The 27325-nt window shown below is 39.1% G+C and overlaps 2 protein-coding genes across 4 annotated transcripts in view; both read right to left on the reverse strand.

Annotated features, from left to right (window-relative positions):
* Window positions 1–27325, reverse strand: part of ATP5PF (ATP synthase peripheral stalk subunit F6) — a 282601-nt gene that overhangs the window by 148822 nt on the left and 106454 nt on the right. The window lies entirely within an intron of this gene.
* APP (amyloid beta precursor protein) overlaps window positions 1–27325 on the reverse strand; it is a 181890-nt gene that overhangs the window by 96119 nt on the left and 58446 nt on the right. For both annotated transcript variants that reach the window (XM_079299170.1, XM_079299169.1), the window contains exons 3-5: window positions 25623–25752; window positions 2523–2635; window positions 865–1058 (exon numbers count right to left, since the gene is read on the reverse strand). In XM_079299170.1, coding sequence (XP_079155296.1) covers window positions 865–1058; window positions 2523–2635; window positions 25623–25752 — 437 coding nt within the window. The remainder of the gene's footprint in view (window positions 1–864; window positions 1059–2522; window positions 2636–25622; window positions 25753–27325) is intronic.

The raw sequence follows: 27325 nt of genomic DNA on the forward strand, positions 1-27325 counted from the left end.
AGAAAGAAGTAGAAACACTTGATTAGTACAGTATAAAGTGATGAAAGCCTGGAGAACACAAACAGAATTTGAACATTGATTTTAGTTTATGAAAAAAGTCATTTTTGCAAGTTGTTGGCACCCAGTTGCAAGGACATGACATGGTACTCTGCTCTTCCAACTGCTGTCTGGCATTCCCAGGAGAGTGATATGAAAGGGCTTTAACAGCACCAGACCCCTCAGTTACCACTGAGTGTTACCACACAGCTCTAACCCATATCAGCTCAAAATCAGCCTGTGTGCACAGGGGCTGGGAAGGGAAGGACAAGGGATGGCATCTTCCCACCCATCACTGCCTTGGAAGGAAACTTCCATTCTCCTCAACAACAACATATTAACAAATCTGTCAAAGGCTAGATAATCAAATACACTTTCTTAGATCGTGTTTAGAAACTAATTGTCAGCAGAAAAACATTCTTATGGCAACAACAGCACATACCTAATGCCTATGACAAATGAAATCATTTCAAAACCTCCACTGGTTATGTTGGCTGATATCTGCTGCAGTACCCCAGACTACATATAAAACATCTTAGGAGTACACCATTTGTCATTTATTTGTCAAAAAAATGAATTTAAGCATTTTTGTTATAAATATGGCAATAATTCTCACTGAAGAAATTATAAAGGCACTAAAAAGTGTGCCTTAAAAAAGTAATAAGTTTCTCTGTAGAAAGTTAAAAATAAAAGAAGCAGAACACCAATGTTTTCAACCACTGTCAATGCAAGTTCATATATAAGGTGCAAAGACTCTTCTAGGACAAAGTCTTTTAGACAGATTTTTGGCATCTTAATAACAAGTTGAAGGGTACAAAGTCACTGTACCTTCCATCTGCATAGTCTGCATCTGCACCTCCCCACCAGACATCTGAATCATCATCTTCAGCATCAGCTGAATCAAGATTTTCACTTTCCTCTGCTAAGGGGCAGCAGACAAACTCCACACCACGAAACTTGTCAATTCCACAGGGCAGCAGCATGCCATAGTCGTGCAGATTCATGCTCTTCTCACTACAGGACTGCAGAAAAGAGAAAAAAAAAAAAAGTAGCAACAATATTGGAATGGAGGAAGACTAAAAAATGTCACAGAACTTGAGAAACTATTAAGAGGATGCACACTGCCTTTGGAAGTTAAAGCTGGCAAACTGCATGATCTCTGAAATTTGAAACATGATTTAGAAAGGTCACACTTGCATTCACTAATTGACTGCAAGCAGCTCCCTACTGCATCCATTGTAAGCAACAAGCTCTCCTATCAGTCTTTCCCAGAACAAAAGGCTTCCCTTCTCCCACATACATGTTAACTCCATACCTTCCTGTCTAAGATCCTCGCATGCTCTGCCTCATAAACAGAAAACGTGATGACAGAGTAATATTTGATGTATTAATCCCAATCCTGATGCATCAGTGCTATTGAAGACTTTTCCACAAGGTAGATAAACATTTGAAATACCTCTTGCACTGGAAACACACTATCTGGTCTGGCACCTCTGCCAGTACAGTACCTCCTTGCCTTATCTGGAAAACAGCCAGCTGGGCATAATTATACCTTAAAGATTTGTATGCCAGGTGAAAAAATGAAAATAGTTCAGTGGCACACAATGATGATGTTCTTCCAGGCTATTGCCATTTCAAGTTTGCAACTAGTCAAAATGAACTCGAATTTTCCTGTGTGAAGATTGATGTCTTAAATCTTTCATTTAAGTGTAATTCAAGCAAGAACTGAAACTCTGAAAAGAAGCTGATCACATTTCAGATTTCATCTCCAGAAGGTGGAATAATATACAAGCTAAGAGGTTCCAAAAAAACCAGCAATCAGAAATCCTGGAAACTCATCTCAATTTTTATTCATAAAACCTCTCTACATAAGGAAAAAAAGTGCAAAACACATTAGCAATTTTAACATTAAGTTTATTTCTACTTTCAGTAAAACGCAGTTAAATTGTAAAAACTCTGTGCCTGCAAAATGCCTTTGGCTAGTCCTAGTTTGACCAGCTCTCCTACCCTTTTCTGCTGAATTTGACATAGTGAACTCCCCGAAGCCTGTTTGACCTCTGTGGGCATCTGGCATACCAATATCCATGATAAACAGTGGATAATATTCACCTGGGATAATGATTCAAGGCAAATCCTAGGCAACTAGTTCCAGTGCTAACACAGGAAAATGGAGGAAGCAGAAAACTCAGTGAGAAGTTTTCTGAAGTTTTTTGGGGTTTTTTTTGTGAGTGAACGTAAAGAAAAAAAACAGTGCTTTGAAAGAATGTCAACGTTCAAAGGTCAATGGTAACTATTAAGCCATGGACTCTGTTGTTCTCTGAATTCCATTTCCTACCTTATAAAAAAATCCCCAAATGCCATTAACTCAAACATTTGAAAGCATTGCATTTTGTTTTCCATGTTGTTGCTATGTTTAAAGTCATCCTCAGAAGAATGACACAACTCTAAAGAAAGAAGGTAGGAAACTTTAAGACAGATGAATGTACCTCTTTAGCAACAGTATGCCAATGCAGGTGAGTTTCACACACATCCATCCTTTCCTGGTGGAGGAACTTGCACTTGTCTGGCACCAGAAGGGCATCACTCACAAACTCGCCCACTGGAAGGGAAAAGAAAAGAAATGAGCACTCAAGAAATATTAATTTTGCTTCCAGTATCTCATCCTGTTAAACCTCTAGCTACTTCTAGCAGCTTTTGTGAATGAGTGGCAGGTTTGTAGGGAATGGAAGAGTTTCTAGATGGTGCTTCAATTATCACCTCCTTCCAACTTGCCATTGGAAAGGAGCTCCAACCTTTAATCTCAGATGTATGAAAATTTCAGCATAATAAAACGTGCAGGACCCATTGCAGATATGTGTGGTGCAACATCAAGCTGGGAGTTGGCAGAACTAGTTCCAGGAATGGGATTATAGGGGCAGGGAAGGACAACTACCTTTTGCATCTTAATAGCAGTAGGGAGAGAGTATGAAGTGTTCTGAAATACTTTGGTGTTCCACATAAAACAAATGACACCAACACCTTGTTTCAAAGCATGTGAGAATATTTCCATTGATACAGTGCTAACAGCAGCACAGTCAACTCAGCTATTTTTGTTGCTGCAGCCTCTTCATTGTATCCTCATTTCATCAGCCAGATGAATTTGGGTTAGCCCAGAAGGTTGATAAGCAAGTAGAGCTCATCAGCTAGGAAACAAGATGATTCATGATCACCAGAATATCTGGTCAGATCCAAGTGGGTGAAGAGCCTTTTTTCCCAAGGACATAACTGACCAAAAAGATTGCTCCATCTTCAACAGCAGAACAAAAATTTACATGCTTATGAAATAAACACTGCTCACAGTATCAGTACTCATAAACTCAGGTGCTAAGTAACATGATTTATTAGACTAAAAGCACTAAAATTGCAATTCTGTACAATTCTGGCATTGCAATTAAATAACCCCAAACCTTCTCAAAGATATAGTTTAAAGGAAAAATTACAGAGAATTTTAGAGAAGTGCATATACTGTGATAATACTAAATCAGCTCCCTAATGCCCACTTGTCTGTAGCCTACAAAAACCTACAGTGTTATGTGAAAGAATCAAGATGGTCCAATGGCTACTAGGATGTAATAATAGGTTAATTGATCAAAATTAGATGACTACAAGTTTACTGTTGAATAGAGTCATCTCAGGGAGCTGATGAAGTGGCCCTTAAGGGTTACAATCAAAAAGTCAGCTTTAAAAATAACAAACACCATTGCAAAGGAAAAAAAGCAGAATTCAACAAATATACAACTCTGCTATATACCACACCAATATGTGTATTTTGCACTAAATTCCTTGCTGTATTTCAGTGCCTTTGATCTGAACCCCTCAAGTCAATTAATCAACTAGGAACTAGTAACTAGCTGCTGTAACTCAGCTAGCTAACTAGGGGAATAAAATGCTATTTTTATGCTTCCTTAGCACATTTGCCTGCAAATTAACAAAAATGTTTTCTAGAGGCATCCAAAATTACCTTGCAAAAATAATGAGTAAGTACACTTTCTGGTAACCCTAAATACAAAATTTGCATTTTCATTTAATGAAGTCTCAGCCTCCAACGGTGTCACAAACAAATCCTGCAGTGAAATTCGCATACATTTGCAGCTTTCTGGGGACCAGTCTGACACATACCTGAACTTTCTAAGGCCACAAGCAATTGGCAATTTAGTCAAATGCCTGAGCAGAGGGCAAGTACACAGAGATTTTACTGAAGACTCAAGGCTATGATGATTTCATGCAGAACTGCAGTGTCCTGCACCTGGGCAGGAATGCCCTGGGTACCATCACAGGCTGGGGACCAACCTGCTGAAGAGCAGCTCTGCAGAGAAGGACCTGGAGCTCCTGGTGGACAACAAGCTGACCCTGAGCCAGCAGTGCCCTGGGAACCAAGGAGGCAATGGGATCCTGGGATGCATTGGGAATTGCATTCCCAGCAGGTGGAAGGAGGTGATCCTGCCCCTCTGCCCTGCTTGGGCAGGGAGGTTGAACCAGACAGCCCACTGTGATCCCTTCCAACCTGACCCACTCCATGATTCTGTGAAAAATAACACAATCAAATGTACCACTGAGTTACAGCCACCAAATGGAAGATGGAAAGCTGTATGTCCAAAGCTCTGGGCAATGCAGCTTGGGCTGCAATGTCTTTAAAAGTATGCATGAGTATGTAATTAATTTAAAACAAAGCACATTAATTTTTGAGCATCTAATTATATCAACCAACTCCTAACAATACACTACAGAAATAGCAGATGTTCAGATGTCAGAAAAGATAGTGTTGGATTTGACTAGCACAGAAAATGTGCATTGCTTTATAGGATTATATTGCTTGAAAATAAGGCAACAGCATTCTCACAGTAACCCAGATTCTCATTTCAGATGAGGCTCCACGCTGTAACAATTGCTGAATTTCACAGAAACAAACAATCCATTACAACAAGCCCTCCTCTGCCTTTTGGAAGGAACAGAGTCAATATATAGAATTATAGTAAATTAAGTGTGTGAAAAACTTGCAACTTTACATGTGATTTCTATTGCCTTCAATTCTATTTTTAGTACAAATGACATTTAACTCAGTCCATAATTTAGACATACACAGAGCTCATGTTCTAGAAACCTTTTTCATTTCTTTCAGGATAATTACTACTGAAATTTAAATGCAAAGCCTTAAACTTTTGTTCTATTTTTGTTGTTTCTTTTTAAAATAAATTCATGTTGAAGTAGCAGTTCGGCAAACTCGACAGAAGTCATCTCACAATTGCAATGTTTAATTTGCTTGTAGTAGACCAACAGAAACACAAATTCATCAGAAAGAAGCACTTCTAGCACTTTAGGCTTGCAGGCAAGCATCCACCTGTATTGTTCCTGCACATGTTTAACTTTCAATTATCCTAAGATTTTAAGGATTCTTTGCTTTTTTTTAGTGAGTAACCTGGATTACACTGGGCAAACAAGCACAAATGAAAGGAGAGAAATCCTGTGCCTCCAAAGAGAGGCTCTAAAAATAAGGAAAAATTGTAATACTACTTTTCATTACCAGTACATGCCACGACAGAGAGAGCTGTGCATTACTAAATTTCTTTGACTGATGGACCAACCCAGCCCAGTGCTGGTTGTAATTTCTACTATCAGGTGATGGGATTGCCAAATTCAATTCCAGTATTATTATTAATTCCAACACAGCAATACACTGACTTTGCATCATATTGGGCTGGTCCTCAACACCCCACCTGAGATGCTTAAGCAGGATAAGCACTTCCCTAAAGTAGCAGCATTGCCTTAAAAGCCTCATTACCACCACCAGTACTACCTCTGCATGTCCTATATCTATCACTATTTTACAGTACTTTTCTGCCTTTTTCAGCATCTCTTGTATTTTGATTACAGCTGGAAATCCATCCTGTGCAGAGGTACTCTAATAATAAACCATGATGGCACCATTTGCCTATTGGTGAGTTGATAAATCACTACATTCTCTCAGGTTACCCAACACACCAGTGTAACAGTTACTTGTCTTTACTCCCTCTTACAGTGAAGGGCTGGACAAAACCAGACCCTACTGGCATATGGGTTCCTGGCCATCTGGAGAAAGCAGCCCTAAAGCAGAATTCTGAGTAGAGGCTGTGTTACCATATTAAAACCCACCACTATGTGTCCATCATTCATTTAGCTGAAGGCTGCCAACATCCTGCAAGTTGCTTCTTGCTAAACTTTCCACCTCAAACTGCATCACATATCCACATATTCTGTCAACACAATAAGTCACATTTAATTTCATTTTAGAAGTATCATCCTTGCCCCCCATAATGCCAGTAATCCCCCTCTGTCCAGTTCTCCATTGTGTTTGTAGCAGACTTTTTTAATTGCCCCACCCTGGTGTACCACAACAGGTTACCAGCTCACATTGTTCAAAAGCAGTTTTGGTGGAGGTTATAATGTCACATTTTAATATCTAATAACCTTATTTCAGTCAAGAATATTCTGTCATCTGAAAAATACTCTTGGAACAACAACAGATTTTTTGGTGTAAGACCAGAAGTTCTGGACCAGAAATTTCATTTTTCAGCACAGCAATACTAAGAAAATCATTAAGAATCAACCTCTAACAAAAGAATTGGGATTATACTGACACAAGTTTGTGTCTTAGCGTGTTAGGAAAATTCTATATAAAACCATGCATTGGAGAGAGCTAATACTTTTTACCATTACTTTTACTTTTTTACTTTTGCTTTACTTTGCTCACCACCATCATCAATACCCAAAAAGAAAACAAAAATTTCCCAGCAACATCAGATCCACCAAAACCTCCAAAACCAACTTCTGCTTGTATCTAAAACTTTATACCAAAATTTAACATAAACTTTAATATCTCTAGCCATGCCTTTAAAACTAATATACTTCTACAATAAGTAACTTTTTAACCACTATCAACTACTTTATTCACTTCAAAGAAATAACCCAGCATCTTCTGTAGGAAGAAAGAGGCTCAGCAAGTGGGCATGTTCCTAACAAGATAATTGCCCTATCTGTGCAATGGGAGATATCTAGGGTAAGTAGTGCAAAATAAAAGCACTGTGTGAGACATGGTCCTGATAGCAGATTTTCCAGCCACTCCATAAGCTAGATGAAATGTAAAGATCCCACCAACACTGCACAGAAAGAAAGCATGGATGAGATGATAAAGGTAATAAAAGAAAATCCATGAAAAAACCAAACACCTGCTAACAGATGGCTGGGCTACAAACCAAAAAGCAAGGATGTTCAGAGAAGTACTTTCAAACAAAGCCTGTGTTAAATTTTGCATGAACAGGCAGTGCACATGCTGAGGCTCTGGGGCTCAAGGCTTCATTTTCATGTCACCAATGAGAACAAAGACCTTGCTAAAACAAATTCACAGGCTCAAGTGCCTGCACAGTCCATATCTGAGAACATTCAGAGAAATGTGCCACTTCCCTGTGACTTTGTAGAGATTATCCAGAGCCATCACACACCTGGCATGATGCACCAAGGAACAGATCAACAGATCAAGACTTTTCCTGTCTTCCTGCCCTGGGGCTTTGCTCTGCCCTGCTCCCCAGCTCCAACACCTCTGCCAGCTCTTGTGCTCACACAGCCACATTTCTTTAGCACATATTAAATTATGCACACAGTATTACATTTATTTAAGCAGATATGCAGCTTTAGGAATTTTTATTAAGTGTGATGTTTATCTAAATCTTAATGTTTTCTCATTTAAAAGACCAGTGATTAAAAGTAAGCTGCAATCTGCCTGAGAGAGCAAGCCCTCATTTCATGTGCAGCCTGTAACATGAATTTCAGTTAGAGACCCACAGCACTGCAGACCCAAATTTGAAGGGTAGGAGCAGAAGTGACAGCATGACCTGTGCATCCACCTCTCGTGCATGAAGTGGGAATAACTGCAACTCTTCTGTCTTTCACAGGCTTGGCCAAAATCAACACTGATCTTAATATTTACCCTTCATCCTTAAAGGACCAAAAAAATTTTTTCCGTAACAGCAGTTTTTAAAAAATTAAAAATATTTCTAAGAATTGTTTCTAAGAAAACCTTTACAGAAATTACTAACAAAACTGTATACCATGATTTGATAAAGATGAGTGATACTGCAGGATCCATTTTAATGCCCTTCCTTATATTTAAATATAATCACTAAATAAAACTCAGCAGTATTTCTAAAGATACATTGCAGACCTTCAGAAATCTTGTATTTTGAATGTTTTTCCCCCCAGCTGCCTTTAGGTTTTCACAAGCTGAAATGGTGTCTGAATTTCAAAACATATTAATGCTACCAAACACACGGATTTTAACACTCCAGCTTATTAACATCACATCCCGCTATTGCCAAGCTGCACAAGGAATTGCACACCAGCTGTCAAGTGCTCCTGCTCCCCCTCTCACAGCAGGATAGCAGACATGTTTTGCAGCAAGACCTGCAAATGCAAATCTCCAATCAGTTTAATACTTTGTGCCATCCCTCTGGATGAAAGGGATACTTAATGCACTTCACTATGTAAGATGCACTTGGAAAATGGGCTCTGAAATGACAACAACATCCAGTGAGAAGCAATTTGGATTAATGAACTCTTTAATACTCTATGTATTCATACCAGCGACTTGCTAAAGACACCAATCAAATGGAAAGATGGCATCAAGATAAAATGCTTGGGAGTAATTCAGTACAACTGAGACCAGTAATCTTGCTGTGCTTTGCATTATTATATGATGAGATGTTTCTCATGGGCAATTCTTGTAATTAGAGTAGAGCATCTGGTATTAGGAGTGAGGCTAGAGAAGGGCCTGCTGGTCATTGATGTCTAGAGGGAGTAATGACCATACATAGGTGGGAAGAATGAAAACACTTCAGACATTTAAGGTTTGGTTCATCAAAAGCCATTTCAAATGCTAACATTTCAATGAGGAATATAACACATTTTAAACAAGGATATGTTTACTTCAGCAAGATTTCAATTGTGTTCCCCTGCTCCCCCTTCCCAAACACCTTCATAAGGCTCATTTTTAAATAAAAATTTGAATTCCTTCTACTTAGTAGCAATTTAATCCAGTTGTTCCTCTCCTTCTCTCTCTTCTGATAAATGACAGAAATTAGTACAAAATCCAACTCAGGCAGTAAACATTTCTGCAATACTATATTGTGCAAAGGCTACAATGAGTGAATAAGTAACCCTATAAGCAGCATTTGAAATAACTCCATAAGCAGCCACTGAAGATCAACTTTGCAGAAATACTTTATTGATTACTAACACCCTAATCACTTCCTGTAACACTGCTGAGTCCTGCCCAAACTTTCACTGAAATTATTACTATTAATGGGAGAAGGACTATGCCCCACTACCAGTGACCTGGGAAAACAAAAAACTGCTTTGAGGCTTTGCAAAGTTTACAAGCTATTAAATTAACAATTAGTTGACAAAACATGACTTTGTTCTACACAAAGCAAAGCCTTTACCCATCTTGTAGGATGGATGCCAGTGTGGTCTGGCAGCTCAGCCACAAGGCAGCCAGGATGGGACAGCTTGGAGAAAGAGAAGAGCCTATTTGTGCATGAAACTGAAGGAAGATAAAAGCACACAGACTGAATGCAATGTCACAATCAGCATTCAACCAGTAACACTTTTTAGAAATAAAATATTTATTACTAGCAACAAACAGCTGATAAGCACTGGTGTTTCTTCATGTTAAGCTGAATGGTTAGTAAGCCAGGTTTCAAGTATTAGAGCAATAGAGAACTTCTTGAAACTTGTCCATCTTCGTGGTTAGAAGTTTTAAGTTCTCTGATCTATAAACCAGAATAAAATACAAGGTTTAAAGCAAAACCTGACTGATTTACATATTCTTAGATACAGAGTCTGGAGGAATTTTTCCTGATGTCTGGAAAATGCAGAAGCAGCAATCACATTGCAAGAAAGATGCTTTGGGAAATTACAGGCCAGGCTGCCTCACTTCAGTTTCTGTGGAAATCATTATCCAAGTCCTACTGAAAGCCATTTCTGAGCACATAAAGATGAAGATGATTAGCAATAGCCAAAACAGATCTAACAACAGTAACTTGTGTTTCATCAACCTAACTCAGCTTCTAGGATGAAAAAACAAAATTGGTGAGTTAAGAAGAGAGCAGTAGATACATCCACTTTAACTTCAGCAAGGTAGGCAACACCATCTCCCTCTTGCAACATCTTTGTATCCAAGTTGGAATGCTATGGTTTTCAAGGGTGCAGTCCTATTTGGGTGAAAAACTGTGTGTGGAGCTCTGTGGGTAATGGCTCCTGGCTGCTCTATACTCAAGGCCATACTCTGCCTGGAAGGAAGTAAAAATACCACACCTCAGGGCTTCTTTTTGGCACTGGTTTTGTTTAGCATATTCTATCAATGAGAAGACAGGCTGCCTAATGAGGAAGAGAGTACATTAGATTAGAGAAATTACCTGCCTCACTGGCTATGCAAGTTTTTTTAACCCCCTCCAGATATTAGAAAATAGTTTCTAAAAGAAGCACAATGCAAATACAACTCCTGGCTTCTAGCATTAAATACACAAGAGAGGAAGGGACAGGATTCTGGTCACCAGGACTCCAACTCTCCTATCTTCAAAGGCAGAATGTGAAAGTTTTAACTGTTACTAATGCTGGGGCTGAATTGCTCTCAGTACTAAGAAACAAGAGTTCTATATTGTCACTACCCTCTCATGAGCACAACCAATAATACAGAAGTCAGAGTAACATATTTTCTGCATTCAGTCAAAGTCAACAATTTCTGTGAATGTGCAATGCCATATAAATATTTTATATAAATATTACCTACAAAAAACCTCATCCTCTTTATAATAAAACTGCTCCTCTCCAGTTCTCATTGCAAGAATGAGAACACAACAGTAGTTACCAAGAGCTGGCAGAAGGTGTTCATATTTTATCAGCTGATTAATTCCAACCTGTTTCATTTTTTTCTCTTTATTGTAAGTGAGTCACTATGGACAGAAGCCAAATCAGAATTAACATGTAAGATCATGTTCTGTTGAGAACTGAATCCTGCCCTTAAGGAATAATATAAACACTATGTTCCATGCAAATCTGAGTGATATATAATAGTATTTGCTATTTGCATGGACTTTATGCTCAGAAACACTGCACAGTGTCTTAGTCTAATGCCCAGTATCAGAATGAAGATTTTTTTTTAACTTCAAGTATCTTGTATCACATCAACATATAAAAGATAATTGAGAGAGTAAATGGATTTTAGAGTAACATGAGCAACAGTAAGGAATACATTAAACTCTACAAAACACTAAATATATCATATTGTAGGCCTACAGTAAGGATGACCAAATAAGACAATACATCAGTGGAGTGGAACATTTTGTAATATATCTAAAAGATATACAAAAGCTTATTTTTATGATGAAATCCTCTGCAGATTTCTGCCCCTAGTCAAAAGTGTCTAGTTGAACCATCACAAAAAAAAATTAATGGCAAAGCTTCTATCCCAAACATGTAAGACAACATGAGAATGATACTAAAGAAAGTCAGTGCATAATGTAATTTTATATACATGCTTGACAATGTGTATGAGCTAAAATGTATCTTATGAGTTCCCACCCAGAGAAAACATTAGGTTAGCTGAAGTGGGCATTGCTCAGGAGAATCCAAACTCCATTTGGACATAGTTACACACAACACAGGGAGACAGAGAGCTTTAAGTAACAGGTTAGCAAGTCAGGAGCAAAAACTTACAGAGCAGGCTATGTTAGAGAACATTTCACTTCAGAGCTGTGGCTCTGATAACATGTAAAAAGATGCTGTAAACTGGTTCTGTTTTAACAGACAAAATAACAATAACTGTACACAAGCAATTTGTCATACATAATAAAATGACATAAGCTAAACTTGAAATCATGCCTTCCATTCTTATCAGAATATAAAAAATAATCTTGAAACAACTTGACATAAGAAACATTTTGAGGGCAGTTACATTAGTGAAAAAATTGTCATAAAATACTACAGCTACCTATCATTTCAGAGAATTTCACAAAAAAAAAAAGGTGCATGAGAATTCAGTATTACTTCTTTATGACATGTCAAATTAACTTGGTGTATCATTGGTATTTAATAAATGAGAACAAATGAAGAGGTAAAAAGGTTCTGGATATGCTACATAAAAATGTTAGATTAAGATTCAGTTAGATATTCATTCTGAAATCCTTGTTTCCCAAAGTAACAGATCAAAGTGTTTCTTCTATACAGGATGGAGCACAAGGTCATGTGCAGAGGAAGTTCACATTGTAACTAGAATGAAGTCTGACTTTTCTTTTTTTCCCAAAATCTGAAATAAGATTTAGAAGGAAAATAAACACGAAAGATGTATTGCCTCAGTTTCTTACACTAACAATACAGCATTCATTGTGATTTACACATGCTATGCTTTCTATAATCAAAATCAATCCAGTATTTCAGCAGATAAAGCCCAAGAGAACTAGAAAAAAAACACACTGGGTAGCCAAATATTTCATGGATCATTGATGAGCCTGGGAGTTTGCATTTTCAATAAACTGTGAAATAAATTTCAGAAGCTTCCTTTTCAGTCATAGGTAGTTGTGCCAGGGGAGGTTTAGGTTAGATACTGGGAAAAGGTTTTTCACCCAGAGGAAGGCCAGGCACTAAACAGGGTCCCCAGGTGTCACAGCACCAAGGCTGACAGGGCTCAGTGTTTAGACAACACTCTTGGGTACATGGTGGGATTGTGCAGGGCCAGGAACTGCACTCAATGATCCTCATGGGCCCCTTCCAACTCAGGATATTCTGTGATTACAGGGCAGGGTGCTCCTGTGCTAAGCAACACAAAATCTCTTCCAGGTGGATCCAGACAATTGTAGCCACAGGAGCTCATCATGAATAGTTAGTAATCTTCCAACAGGTTAAGAGCATTCACATGCAAAAGATAATGACTTCACAAAATAACAGATATTCAGAAAATGCACCTTAGGTTAAGCTATAAGAAAAATGAATAAAAAAATATATTATATGTAAGACTAACTGAATTCAGAACAGCTAAAACTAAAAACCAGCCTCCTTCAAAGCATGGAGGCTCAGACTTCCTAAGACACTGCTTATGTATTCACCTGATTACCTTCTAGAAAAATAAGTAAAAGCCAATATTACTACACAGCCAACATTATTTTATGTTACCAAAATTAACTTTGATATCAAGTAGTTAAGATTCAATTTTCCATTGACCTAGTTGCAATGACCTAATAGAAAAACAGGATAATTTCAATATTTTATACATCAAGAACTCACTAACAAAGCCACTGGGAATTAAAGATCAAACACTGTAATGCATAAAGTAAATAACTTCCACTAATCATGATCTTCACTCATTATCCCTAATACAGTTTTTTTGCTGTCTTTCAGTATTTTAAACTGAACAGTTAGGAAGCATTTTTAATGGCTGGGTTAAGTACATCAGCTTGGCTACAGAACTAACAGCTCTTACAACTCTTACCTGTCAATTCTGTGTTTTTTATGTACATACAAACTCGCTAGGAAGCAACAACAGAAAGGAGGTTAAGAAGACAGATTACTACTAAAGTTGGTTTTCTTTTTTGAAGCACACTCATACGTTCTACTAAAACTGGAGGACTTTATATTAGCTTCAGTTTCACATATTTAACTGGAACAAATTCCCCTTTAAGCTCCCTTAGTGATCATTAAGGACGTTTCCATGTGATTCTAAACATACTGAAACACCTTAATATTACTACTCAACTTGAAGGTCAGTAAGAAACCTCAAAATGTCAGAACAAAGTTTAAATCCAAAAAATGCAGAACTGCTTATACATGCATTAATGTAGATGCAAATGCTCATCAGGACTGCAATCAGTAAAACAGCAATCCTTTAAGCTTACAGAGTACTGAAGATACTTGGTTCATTTTGTTAAAAAGGAGGCTGGGGGTATCATGAAGATATGACCTCACATTGCCCAGTCCCAGACCCAGCAGTATTACCATGAAATGACCAGCTGGGATGCCAGGGCTGGCATGATCTATGTATAAACAGATCAAATCTAGGAAGTTTAAAGCATAACTGGCTCTGCAGAACCAGGCTTTTCCTTTCCATCATTCTGTGACTCCCCAACACAGGCATTTTTCTTCACTTTTGGCCTAATGAAGGCAGAAGTGGAGAAGAGCAGTGTACAGTCCCTTTCAAATAAACCAATGCAAGTCTTCTCATGGAGAATAAATAAATAAATGCAAGCCTAGGATTAAACATTCACCCAAACATTCCCATCAAATGTTGGCTTTGGTAAGTGAACGCAATCCCACCCCTGGCACCACCACTGTTCTTTCTTTACCTTCCTTTAACAATAGGGATGAGTAACCTACAGAAAGTTGTGATGTGCCTGTGCTAACAGGCAAAGACTGGCAGGTAGATGATGGTGGTAGGAGGGAAATAAGAGCTTACTCTGGAGGGGACAGAACACCTACCCATCAGCAGTTCCCCAGCTTCCTGGGGCCAAGCTGGTGGCCCCTCAGAACATCCACTCCCATTCCAACCACTTATTCCCTGCCTGACCTTCACACAGGTTTCCAAGCCCAAAAAATTTTTACACAGTAAAAATGGTTCCCTAAAAAACACATCACTGTTCCACCTGTTTTGGCAGAAGACCTGGATAGAGGGATGATAGCTGTAGTCTACTAGGCTCTCAGTTTTCAGTGCTGTTGACAAACCCCATGGCCAACCTTAACGAGCTTCAAGAGAAGTAAACTTATAAAAACCCTAACAAAAACAAACCTGAAGAAGTCAGTTTAAAAAATTTTATCAAATGTATGAATTGATAGAATTTGGAATGGATGGAATTCTGTTAAAAAAAACAACAAACCAACCACCAAACACATCTGCATGAGAAAGTTTCTAGGTTACTGTTGCTACTTGTCCCAAGACAAGAATATTAAAAATATAGACTGTGCATAACCATTTCTCAACATGTATTTTCCATTGCAGAAGTTATTTACAAGCGACTAAGTCCCCACATTTCAACACAAAATGCCTCCTACCACACAGCCATTCTTAGAATCAATCACAAGTATAAGCTTCAATGCAAAAGAGAGGAACCTTAAGGGAATTTCTCATTGCACGACAAAGATGCCTGTGCTTGGGAGTAGGCAAGACTGGAAGTGTTGAAGGATTTGACCTTCAAATGTCAGTTCAACCTGAAAAGATTTTGGATGTTCAACATCCAAAGACTTTTGATGTTTACAAGAGCATGAAGAATTCTTTCCCCAGGCACACACTGAACACCATAATCCATCCAGTGGGAAGATGGCTGTGACATCCCATCACAGCCCTGCAGCCCTTGAATCCCAGCTGGTCAATTCATGGGCACTACTGAGCTCACATCTGGCCAAAGTGAGACCGTTCCTCTTCTTCATCCCCATGCTGTCAGTGGACAAAGTCTAATAAATGGATGTGCTAGAATTAGGCGACTTCCAGTAGTTGGAATACAGCCCTGTAATGCTGCTATACCTCTCCTTGCCAGTATGGACAATTTATCCTTTGAGAGCACATAAACATTTAGGCACTACTCTGTCACACCCCAAGTACCAGCTTTATCTTTTCCTGAAGGGCAATGTGCCCTAAATGAGAAATCACTGACCGAAAATTAACTAAGCTCTTTCCTACACTTATTGAAAGTCAAGGTTATAGATGAGCTCTCAGACACAAACCTTCCCCAAAACCCAGGCTATCCACTAAAGATGAGAATATATATATTTATAAACAATAAGCAGTCTCTTCCTGCTCTTTGAGCACTTTCCTCTGGGTGCAGTTCCGGTCGCAGCCAGCAGGGGCGCTGGTGGCTCCCGGCCGGGCAGGGCAGGTGTGGTGATTCCCCTGCGCCTGCAGGGGGCGCTGTGGGGCGAGCTCAAAGACCACACAGTCATGGTGGATTGGCCAAAAGGGGAAGGGACAGGAAAACAAACCCCAGGGGCAGCCAACCCCAGTGCCCCAGCAGGACCCTCAGATGCAGGAAGCTGGAACGGCAGGAATGAGCAACACCATGCAGTAGTAGATGAGTAGATCAGAAACTCTGCAGCTGTAGCTGGAACCACAGGAGCACCTGGGCAGTGCTGAAGAAACAGTGGGGGGAAGGCAGTGCCAGCCCAGCTCCCAAACACAGCAGAGGCTCCCTTGAGAAAGGGGCTGGCGAGGGTGGCAGGACCTGGGGATCCTGGGGTTTCCCCTGAGGAGATGGTGACGGGTGCCCTGTTTGGTGAGGGGGGGTGTTAATAAGATCCCAGTGCAGCGGCTGCTCTTAGGAGCAGAGCTCTGCTCACGGCAGAAGAAAGGAGTACCAGGAGACAGAACCCCGCAGTGGTGATGAATTCTCCCCACAGCAACCACAGCCTCTCCACCCTGCCAATGCCAAAAGCACAGGAGCGCTGGGGGCTGCACCAACCCCTCCTCTCCTCTTTGAGATATCTCTGCCCTTCCAGAGAAACCCTCAGGCAAAAAGAGAGAGTAACCAGTCGCACCCTTCCTGAGTTGCAGCAACTTCTTTTGTTTCTCATAAATACCTGGTCCTTACTGTCTCCTAGCAACACATATGGGAGGAAATTCCCAGACAGAAAGAAATAAAAGAAAGAATCCTAAACCACAACACATACCATCACTCTGACAACAAAAAACCTACTATATATACTGCTGGTTATATTACAGATACTGATTTTTAAATATATATTTTATTATTTTAATATTTTATTATTTTTATATTATATATGTATTTTAAAATGTTTTTCCTACAGTTAACAAATTATTAATTCTTTTACTGTGCTCCTTAAAAGCACCTATTTCCTGAAAAGTAATTCTGATGTTTTGGTGAAAGTATTGTGTGCCAATAAAAAACCACACGATCTAGAAACCACTTACGAAATTCAAAGTGATCGAGCTTAAATGTAATGTCACCTCTAAATTACAAGGGTAATATTAATATTAATTACTATTGAAAACCATACCAAACAAAGCACAGACATACACAACTCAAGTGCACAATAACAGTGTTTGTCCAGCAGCTGCAGATGCCCTGGAAGTTGCTAATTTGTACTTCATGCAGTGAGTGGTGGTTCAGCTATTCTCAGACCCAAGGGGACTCTAGAAGCACTAAGAGACAGACACAATGATAAAAACAATGAACTGTGCCCAGTGTTCCAAGGAATTCACCCACCTGCTTCTGCATGAAGCAGCAGCTCAGTGAGAACACTGACATTTCCAAGACTTTGGAAATGCAGTTTCAACACCATGACTCATAACCAAGATTCTCCTTTCCACAGTGCCCATCACTGTGGGGTTTTTTCTCCTCTGGATTTCAGAGCTCAAAGCATTATTATTCCAAGTTTCCCTAATTTGTTCAGTTTTAATGTTGGATTTAATGCTCATGGAGAACCACAATACCAGCACTTATAAAAGAGACCAATAGTGCTCTTTCATCCTGCCCACAAGATAACGCACTTAAATAAAGACTAAGGAAATCTTCAATACAATGTTATAAGCTACAAACAGGATATAAGTCATGGGAAAGAAAAATATCTTAAGGTGAGATTTTTGTTAGGGGCTTGTTTTAAAGAATAATTAAATGCAACTATAAGGAAACAAGGAATCACATTCTTCACTGAAAAGGGAAAATTGAAGACCATTTAAAACACTCATCAGAAGCCACCAAAGGGGAAACAAATAACTGTGTTTGTTATACAACACAACATCATCTCAGCTAAGTTTTGAGTATCTCTCAGCAGTCACGTCATCTAACAAACAGAGCATGAGAATCTTCCTCCAACACAAATAAAGCAACATCACAAACAACAGTCTATAACAGTCTATTTAGAACACTTCAAGAAACTAAATTTTAGTTTTGCTTAATTTGTTGAAAAATAAAACAGAAACTAATTTGACGTCATTACAGCTTTCTTTATATTTGATGAAGTGCTGGCACACATGCAAACACCTTAACACTCAGAACCCAGAGCATTTTTTGCTATGACAGAAGGATATTTTTCCATCATCTTAAATTATTGTTGTGGTTTAAGCTGGGCAGGCAGTTAAACTCCAGCATAGCTGCTTGTTCACTCATTCCCTGCACCATCCCTCTCCCCATGAAATGGGGGAGAGAACTGGGGGGGGGCAAGTAAGACAGAGATAGATAGCTTAACAGGATAGAAATGGAAGAAGAAATACCACTACCAGTAGTAGTACTACTACTACTATTAAGAATTAAAAACTACTAATAGTATTATTATAGTATAATAGCAGTATATTGTACTACAAAAGAAGCTTGTATTGAGCACCCAGTGACCAATGCCCAGACAGCTCCTGAGCAGAGTCCATGGCCAGCTTTGCCCCTGGTTTATATATTGAGTACACCATGGTATGGCACGGAATATCCCTTTGCTCACTGGGCCAGCTGTCTTTGCAGTTTCAGCCCAGTTCCTCACTGGCAAGGTGAGAAGCAGAAAACTCCTTCACTGATTGCAAATACTGCTCAGCAGCAACTAAACTAAATCAGTGTGTTGTCAACATTATTCTCACCCTAAATCCTAAACACATCAAGGTGCTAGCTAATTCTGTCCCTGCTGAAACTAGAACAGGGCTCCATTGCCATCATGCTGGAACAGACTGATCTCATCACTTCCACGAAGGATCACAGTGTCCTTATCTGCTTGCTCAAGTAGCACCAAGTGAGGTGTGAAATAAGATGTCAATGGATGCTTGGCAGAACTGATGAAGAGCTGGGAAGTGGACACAGACAAAACTGGCTTGGATAGCAGATGCAGACAGGAAGAAGAGAAGGTGCTCAGAGGAAAAGAGAGATGTCAAGGTAAGAGAGGATTACTCAGTAGGAAAGGAGAGGTGAAGAAATATCATTGCCTGGGAGACTTGAATGGAATGGTGATGGTCAAGACAGTTGCATCTGGTGAGCCAAACAGAGCAAGGCTGGAAAATCGGGAGCAAGTGGCTCTGTAAGAAGAGCCAGACAGGGAAAGACAAAGAAGACTAAGACGACAATGAAGATGACAACGAAGAAGATAAAGAAGAAGCAGCTCCGTTTTCAAAAATGAAGAGAGCTTTTGTTTAAACTGTTATAATCCTTAAAGTGTGCCTCATAAGTTGATATTGTCCTCAATAATGGTTGTGGGAAAACTATTAGTCGAGGAAGAGATTTTTACATAGTGATCAGATTTCCATTCTCCTGGGTGGCTGATCACTGTGGCATTAAGGCCACAAGAAAACTGTTTCTTGTGTAGAAATCTCCATACCAAAGAGAGAAGTCTCCTCTGCCAAGGAAATTGGTGAAAGACTATTTTTTAAAGATGGTAAACTGACTGATTTGTTTCTGAATCTTGTCAGTGTGAAAGAAAAAAGTGGGGGAGGAGGAGTGTTCTAAAAGCTTTATTTTGAATTTTATTTTTTTTTCATAGTTTCTAGTAATAACATTTTTCTTTGTACTCTTTAAAGCTTGAGCCTGCTTTGCCTTCCTCCTAATCTTATCTCACAGAAGGAAATGTGTAAATCATTCTAATAGGTGCACTGGTGATTTAGCCAGTGCTATACCCACAACATAAATTAGTGCATTGGCCAAGGAATCTTATATTGGCAAACCAAAACCACTACAATATCTCAAAAAGATTTTGTGTTGTGACCTATTCTTATTAAAACATTACTGCAACCACCAAACATGTAAAACATATGTACATCCCAAGAATGTATAGAAATATACAAGTTCATAATTCTTTCTTCTTCTGGTCTTACTATACAAAAATTAGTCATACATAAAATTACATTTATTTTATCTCTGCACTTCAGTGTTTCTATGTTTGGAGGCCCTGGAGTCTGCAGGAAGACAACAACCTCCCTGTGCTGGAAGGAGAGACACTGAAGTAATTGAAGGGGAATTAAGGACACAGTGATTACAAGTTTCTTCCCACAGTCCTTTGCAGTGATATGCTAATGTTCCCCAGGTCTGTACCCCTCCCTGACCCACTGCCTCAGACTGCCCTTTATATGGTTACTCCTAAAATGTTCTCCCTTCCCCTGATCCCCATTTGTCCTCGTTTGGTACAGTGTTCCATCCTGTTACCCTTTTGGCTCCCCTGGTCCCTTACCCTGCCCCATTTTCCTTTGTTTCCATTGGACCCTGATGCCCTGCTTTGCTCCTCCTCACCCATATTTAAACCTCAACCCTTCCCTATTTGTGATCTTTTGACCCCTTTGGTGTGTGGCTGTAACAGACCTCATCAAAACTCCATAGAGAAGACCCTTCCAGTCTTTTTATTTGTCGGCCATGAGATGACAGAATTATAATAAACCAATAAATTTGTTATTGTTCATATGAATGATCAGTAAATCCTCTGCCTCCTGTTAAGCTAGTGCTGTTGGAAAAACCAGACATGCTGTCGTTGTGTAGGCTGAAACTAAGAGAATTTTTTTTATTTTAGGAAGTGCGGTGTGAGGCTTGTCTGCATCACTCACATGGCTGACTGAAGACTGAGGCAAGCTGGAAGTGAAAAGCTGAACTAACAGTGACAGGAAAACTCTGAGACAATTATTTAATGTCATTCTGTTAATTAGGCACTGCATGGAAAAGCCAGTGGAGAGTGCTTCCAATTACTCAGAAGAGAAGCTCTGCCCTTGCAACAGAAGTAGGTGCAATGTGGGCTTAGAGGAGGTAAAAACAGAAAGTTTTGTCATGTAAAGAAATATAGAGGCAATTCACATTCTTGAGTGAAAAAATTCCACCATTAAAACACCAAGTAATTTTAGAAGAGCTGCTAGTAGAACTGCCAATAACATATACCTCTATTTAAATGATTCATTCCAGGCATAACCTTGGTATTTTCTTTGATATAACTGGCTATGCATGCATCTCAAAACTTCAGCATGCCTTTTCTTCTGATATCAGGTTACAGGTCAGGAGTTTTCCTTCCCTCCCCCCGCTTTCTTTCAGGAAATTTTGTCCCATTTGTTGCCTAACAGATTATAAAGACCAGTCCTTAAGAAACAAAAGATGTGGTTGGGAAGGAGAGGAGGAGGAAGGGTGCAGCTGGGGCCACTCTCTCAGCTGGTGGGGGTTTCCTCTTTGGAAGGACAGAGATACCACAAAATTTTGTTGGGATCATAAGGGAAGAGTCAAGTTGCTGCTACCCTTGGGGAGAATTCACTGCCACTGATGAGTCCAGCCTTTTATTGCTTTTTCCTTACTGTGGATGAGCCTTTGCTCATAAAACACCTGATCTCAGTGGAAAGGACCCTCATCATCTACTCAGGTGCTTCAGGGGACAAAAACAGGACCCTTTCCCTTTCCCCTTCCCAGAGGATGCCTCTCCTGGCTGCTTGCAGCAGCTTGCTTGCAGAAACCCAGCTGCTGCTGCCCAGCCCCATGTTTCTTTGCCCTGTTACACATATACATATACATATTAGTAAAGAACTGCTATTCCTTTTCCCATATCTTTGCCTGAAAGCCCTGTAATTTCAAAGTTATAATAATTTGGAGGGAAGGGGTTTATATTTTCCATCCCAGGAAGGTTCCTGCCTTCCTTGGTAGACACCTGTCTTTCAAACCAAGACACATCAACAAGTGGATAACTTCACAAACTGATAGAGTAATAAAGCATGACAAATAAATAAATATTTTCAATGACATTTTTGTTAAAACCAAAGACAGAATGCAGTTTTTCAGTACATAACCAAACAGCAAAATATACTTTTCATATAATCTAATCTACCAATGACTGTAAGTAATCACATTCTGATTGACAGAGGCTATATACATGAGACTCCAACACATCTGGATCTGTCCAACACTGTGGATGCAGTGCTTAGCAGCATACATTAATAGGATAATGAGGTAGAGCCACTCCTCAACATGTAGTTCACACAGCACAATTAATCTCCTGTAATTCCCCCTTTGCCACACCTTGCCATATCCTGTCTGCCATGTCCACATAGTGATCCACAAACATCCACATAACTGAACTTCTCCTCTCTATCCAGGGTTCAGGATGTATTTTATCAACAGAAAATGAAATGTCATCTATTCAGAAACATTTAGCCACAGATTTACCCAATGTATTCAAAGAGTCACATCTCTGGGATAAGGATGCCTGCTCCCACAACCAGCAAGGAACATGGAGTGAATTACTTCATTTCACATTGCACAAATTCACCAGCTGCTTTTCCTCAGGCAAGTGAAGAGAGGAGAAAGTGCAAACTAGAAATGTTTATTGCCCACACGTCCCCAACAGTGGCAGAAATCCTGCCCTCCTGCTGTGGCCACTGGCAGAGCTCCCACCAACACTTGCACAGCCAGGTTGGCAGCCATGGCATTTTCCCAAAAACAGTTTTTGCAAAGCAAAGAAGAAATCATGGGTTTCTTGGCACTGTCTGCAAGCTGTGCCATGCAGCAAGTGGAGCAGGTGTGAGGGGGGCACACACACCTGAGACCAGAAGGGAGTTCTGCAGATCTTCACTCTTCCACCAGCACATCTCAGCTCCTCAACTTTGCTGTGTACCCAAACACATCCATGATTCTACGTTAAAAACAGTCCCCACTCAAACAACATAATTTAACTCTTCAAGATTTAGACCCAATTAGAACATTTCTAGGGAATATTTCTGTGCAAATGCCAAGACACATGGTCAACTCAAATAAGGGGCTTTCATTTTGCCTTGTTTAAACTACCGGCTTTATGCTTTAGCTGCATTCTCTTAAAATATGAAGCTGTGTAATCTAGTAAATCTAATGGATGTTACTGAAGTATACTGGTACAAATAACTGCTGTAACTACTGCCCTGCACAAGTCTCAAAGAGAAAAAACTCCTGGAGCAGGCAGGGGCTGTAGTGAAATGGGCTCTACACATCTGAAAGCCTTGGCTGAAGACCATGACACAGACTGTAAAGATGGTCTGGCCTGAAAGCAGACAGATTTCTGTCACTTGCTGTTTCTCAACTGTGAAAAATAATGTCAAGATGGAAGAAATTACTGAGCTGACTCAACATACTTGAAGTGATCCTCAGAGCAATGCAAAATTAAGACTCAGTCCCACAATCAGTGGCTCACTGACAAACTTTTTTTTGGTATCTTTACTCTTACCTGATGGATTTAACAATGGTCTAAGATAAGGGTCTATTTGCACTAAAATTACAGAGGAATGGGCACTGGAAATGCTCAATTTCTAGCATTGTCCACTAACAGCTACCACATTAAGAACAGCTGAAGTACACACACAGCTGACAGGCAAGAGGCAACTTTTATTTAAACTACCTTTTAATACTGAAGAAGTACTAGGAGGAGAGGTTCTCTGGACTCCTCAGTTCTGCACAAAAAGATTATTTAAGAAAAAGTATTCCAAGACATAGTATACAACAAGCAGAGGTCTGGTTGATGGAAAAATTACAGATTATGGCCACTGTCATCATTTTTCCTCCAGAGGAAGTAATTATGTGGCCACCTATCCCCTACTAGAGCCTTGGGAACATCAGTATCTAAGGTTTATTCTACTCAGGGTCAAAAGATGAATGTCAGCATATGAAAAGGATAACAAACACAATGTGTCAGACACAACTACATAAGCCTCAATTACAGGGAAATCAGAAAAAAAAATAGCATATGTGGGGATTTCATAAGAAAAATTAAGGGCTAAGGGCTAATGGGAATGAAGTGCTTAAACATCTTTAAAATGTCTGCAGCAAAACCTTGCTACCTAAGATAGCATAACTTGCAATGACTTTTCTTTCAAAACTGCAACTCAGGGAAAGCACCTTAAAAAGTCCAAGTCCAGTTCCTCATTCCTGTAAGGAACTGCATATAGTCCTGTCCATAAATTCAGGAACTTCCTTCCACATGATTAGACTTCTTACTCCTTTACTAGACAATTGTTGGAGCTTCTTACACTTGCAGATGCTTCCTTATAATTGCAGTTTAAATTTATTCATAGCCAATTTATATTCATTTGCTCTTGTGATGACATTCTCATTTAGCTTAAATTAGGTTGTAAGACCTCCAGGACACTGACCAAATCTATGTAAAAATAGAGAGTCCTAAGCCTAAGAGTTCCCTTTTCTTAATTCAGAGCTTTGCTTATGGTGACAATAAAATAAGTAATAAAAAAGGGTTTTTATAGTTCCACTAGTCTGATATTCTTCTGCCATATCTCTAATTAGGACAAACACACTCTCATGGAGTCTGATCAAATATATTGTGATGCATTCTATGTGAGACTACAGCACTGCCTCATTTCTAACAAGTTGCTTATCTGGCTTTACACATTTATTAACACTACAAGCTGATGTTTCTATCCTGACTAAAAAAACCAAAAGAAAACACATCAACAAATGGATAAAAGAGCATGTCCCTTTTAGCACTAAAGCTTATGATGGAACCGACCAACTCAACTCATGCAAAAGTCTGGAAAAACACAAAAACCAGCAGGTTCCTTCCCACAGTCAGAATCTGTAATTCCTAGAGGCAGGTTCTTCTCCTCACCCAAAGTTTGAATTTGGGTTCTCCTTGAGGATATTTGCTCACAATAAACTAGTCCTGCAGAGCCTCAGTAGCATCAACAATGATATACTGCAGGTTTAGAAACATGTATTTTATATTTTTATTTTATATACAAACAAATATTTGATCTAGAAACTTCACCAAACAAAATAATTTCCCTGATACTTAGCACAGATTTTAAACACCTACCATTTTGGCACTTTTAATCACACTGGTAGCATTTCTGGTATTTACTCCTCACTCCCAGCTTTGCTAAGGGCAGATTGTGCCCTGTGTTTTACCTACTCTACATAAATGAACAAAAATTCTAGAAACATTGCATATTTTTAAAAAAATTATTTCATCATTTGTTTCATGAAATAACTGGTCTGAGTTGGTTTCCACACCTTTTAGCTGTCCTGGCTTACTAGAAAAGCAAGTTTTAATTCTGAACTCCAGCATTTATCACAATTCAAATGGCAGGGGTAAAGCAACATACTTAAATATGAGTAATATCAAGAAAATGTTGTGCCTAGAATGTTAATGAAAACAGCAAATTAACAATTCAATTTTCTAAAGCAGACAAAAGTAAAGGTTAACAAAAAAATGAGAGCCCAAACCTCCCTTTTAATTGATTCAAAGCACCAAGGACACAGGAGAGAACAGCAAACAACTGCTACAAAAATAAAGTTGCAGGATGAAATGGGGGGAATTTATAAAGTATCTTTTGTTTTGTTTCAACAAACACAAATTCCCATAGTCTTTCACAGTAAGAGTACATGTAGTATATATTCAAAAATTAATGTGAAAAAGAGGGGTTTAATCAGGGAAGAACAGGAGTACTTTATAGACAATGCAGTTTCAAAGGACTGAACAACTAGACAAAACTCACTTCAGAAAGGACAATATTGAAGCATAGAAAACATTTACATAGATTCTCTATCTTTTCCACGGAGAGACTGAAAAAAACAGAGCAGGAAAAAGCAGACTAAAACAGAGTCACTCACCCAGACATCTGTAGGGAACCACAATGTGCGGGTGACCATTGCACTGCTTCCATCCCCTCTTGCACCAGTTCTGTATTGTAACTGGCTGGTTGGCTTCAACAACATTGGTGATTTGCAATTCAGGGTACACCTAGCATCAAAAGTATAGAAAAAGGCAAATGTTATCACAAGTATGTACTCTGGGTCACTGTAACACATTTGTAACAACACAGTATACACCTTCCCTCTCTTCTCATCTTCTGCTGTGTAAAATATTTATGCCATGGTATGACTGTGTGCACATATCTGGAAAGCTGGTGTCTCTGTTCATCACTAAAAAAAAATGTGGTTGTGAGTTCAGAAAAATTATGGTGGTAACAGCTTAGTCAAAATTATAACTTGGCCAGTTATATTTGACCAAGGTAAAGAGCAGCTAATCATGGTTAAATACCTTCTCCTCCATGTCGAGGCTACTGCAAAATTCCTTATACAGGGTATATTCTCCATACAACTAAACTTACAAGCATGTCTTTACGTTCACCTCAACCATTTTAACAAACATCATAATTCTTGCCTGCTGCAGTCTGCCTAGTACTAAAAGTCTGTTGAAACAATTACTCATATTTAGGTTTACATTACCAATTTCTAAATTGCTGAGATCAAAATTCTATCTGCTTTAATACTGCAATACACTTCTACACCCATGACAATCATACCAGCAAACTTGCTGATTAATTTATTGGCAAAACAGAACTTTGGCTTTTTATCCCCTTCAGTCTCTTTATACCTCCCCTTTCTATACTAGCACAGTTCTTGCTTTACATTTTTCAAATTGGCAATCTACCAGCCCTACCATGAAATTCAGAAGGTACTAATTTTCTTTTGCCTTTCCTCAAGCAATCCTTACCAATTTCTAGCTGTGTGTGATCTGAGGATTTAAGTGCTCTGAAAACTACTGTCTACTCATATCTACCAATGGAAAAGAAAAACAGAAATAGGAACAAGTCTGAAGTAACTGAAGATGGTCCAAAAACATCCTTCAGAGAAGTAACATAATCCCAAAAATAAAACTGGGTTAAGATGGGGTGAATTCTAAGAGTCCAAAACTGGTACTTGGAAAAGTACTTTAAGAATCTTGACAGTCCTGCCTCAAGTAAAAAGGATTTGTCTCAATCATAGACCTTCACTGAGGTCATGGCATCTGAGAGCCAGTGCCTTCTGGCACTCCCCTGATTGAAGGTTTAAAATATAACCATGGCAAACATGAAGCAAGTAGTTTGAGTTACAGTCTTAAATTTTAAAAGACACTAACAAACGACTTGAAGATTTGAAACGAAAAATATTTGAAATCAGTAGTCTTTAAATGAATGTAGCCTGGTCCATACACATGGGAACAATCAGAAAGCATCAAAGCATAACTGGAAATAATTTCTTACTTTAATTAAGAGACATGAAGGTGCTATTGCAATTTTAAAATTGAACTGAATTAACAGCTTAATGCACAAAACAAGGGCAGATACAATAACAACACCACAGAAATGACTACAGAAAGAAACAACAATGCACTTTATGCTAAAGAGCTTGAGTATCAACCCTGCCTTCTGTTCCAACATATAATTTATTAATCAGATACTTCTTTCCGTGTACAAATACTTGACAGAATCCATCTGTCAGATCTTTGCCAGTTTCAACAGCACCCTCAGCTCACTACAACTAATGGCTGA

This window comes from Erithacus rubecula, assembly GCF_903797595.1.
Source record: "Erithacus rubecula genome assembly, chromosome: 1".
NCBI lineage: Eukaryota > Metazoa > Chordata > Aves > Passeriformes > Muscicapidae > Erithacus > Erithacus rubecula.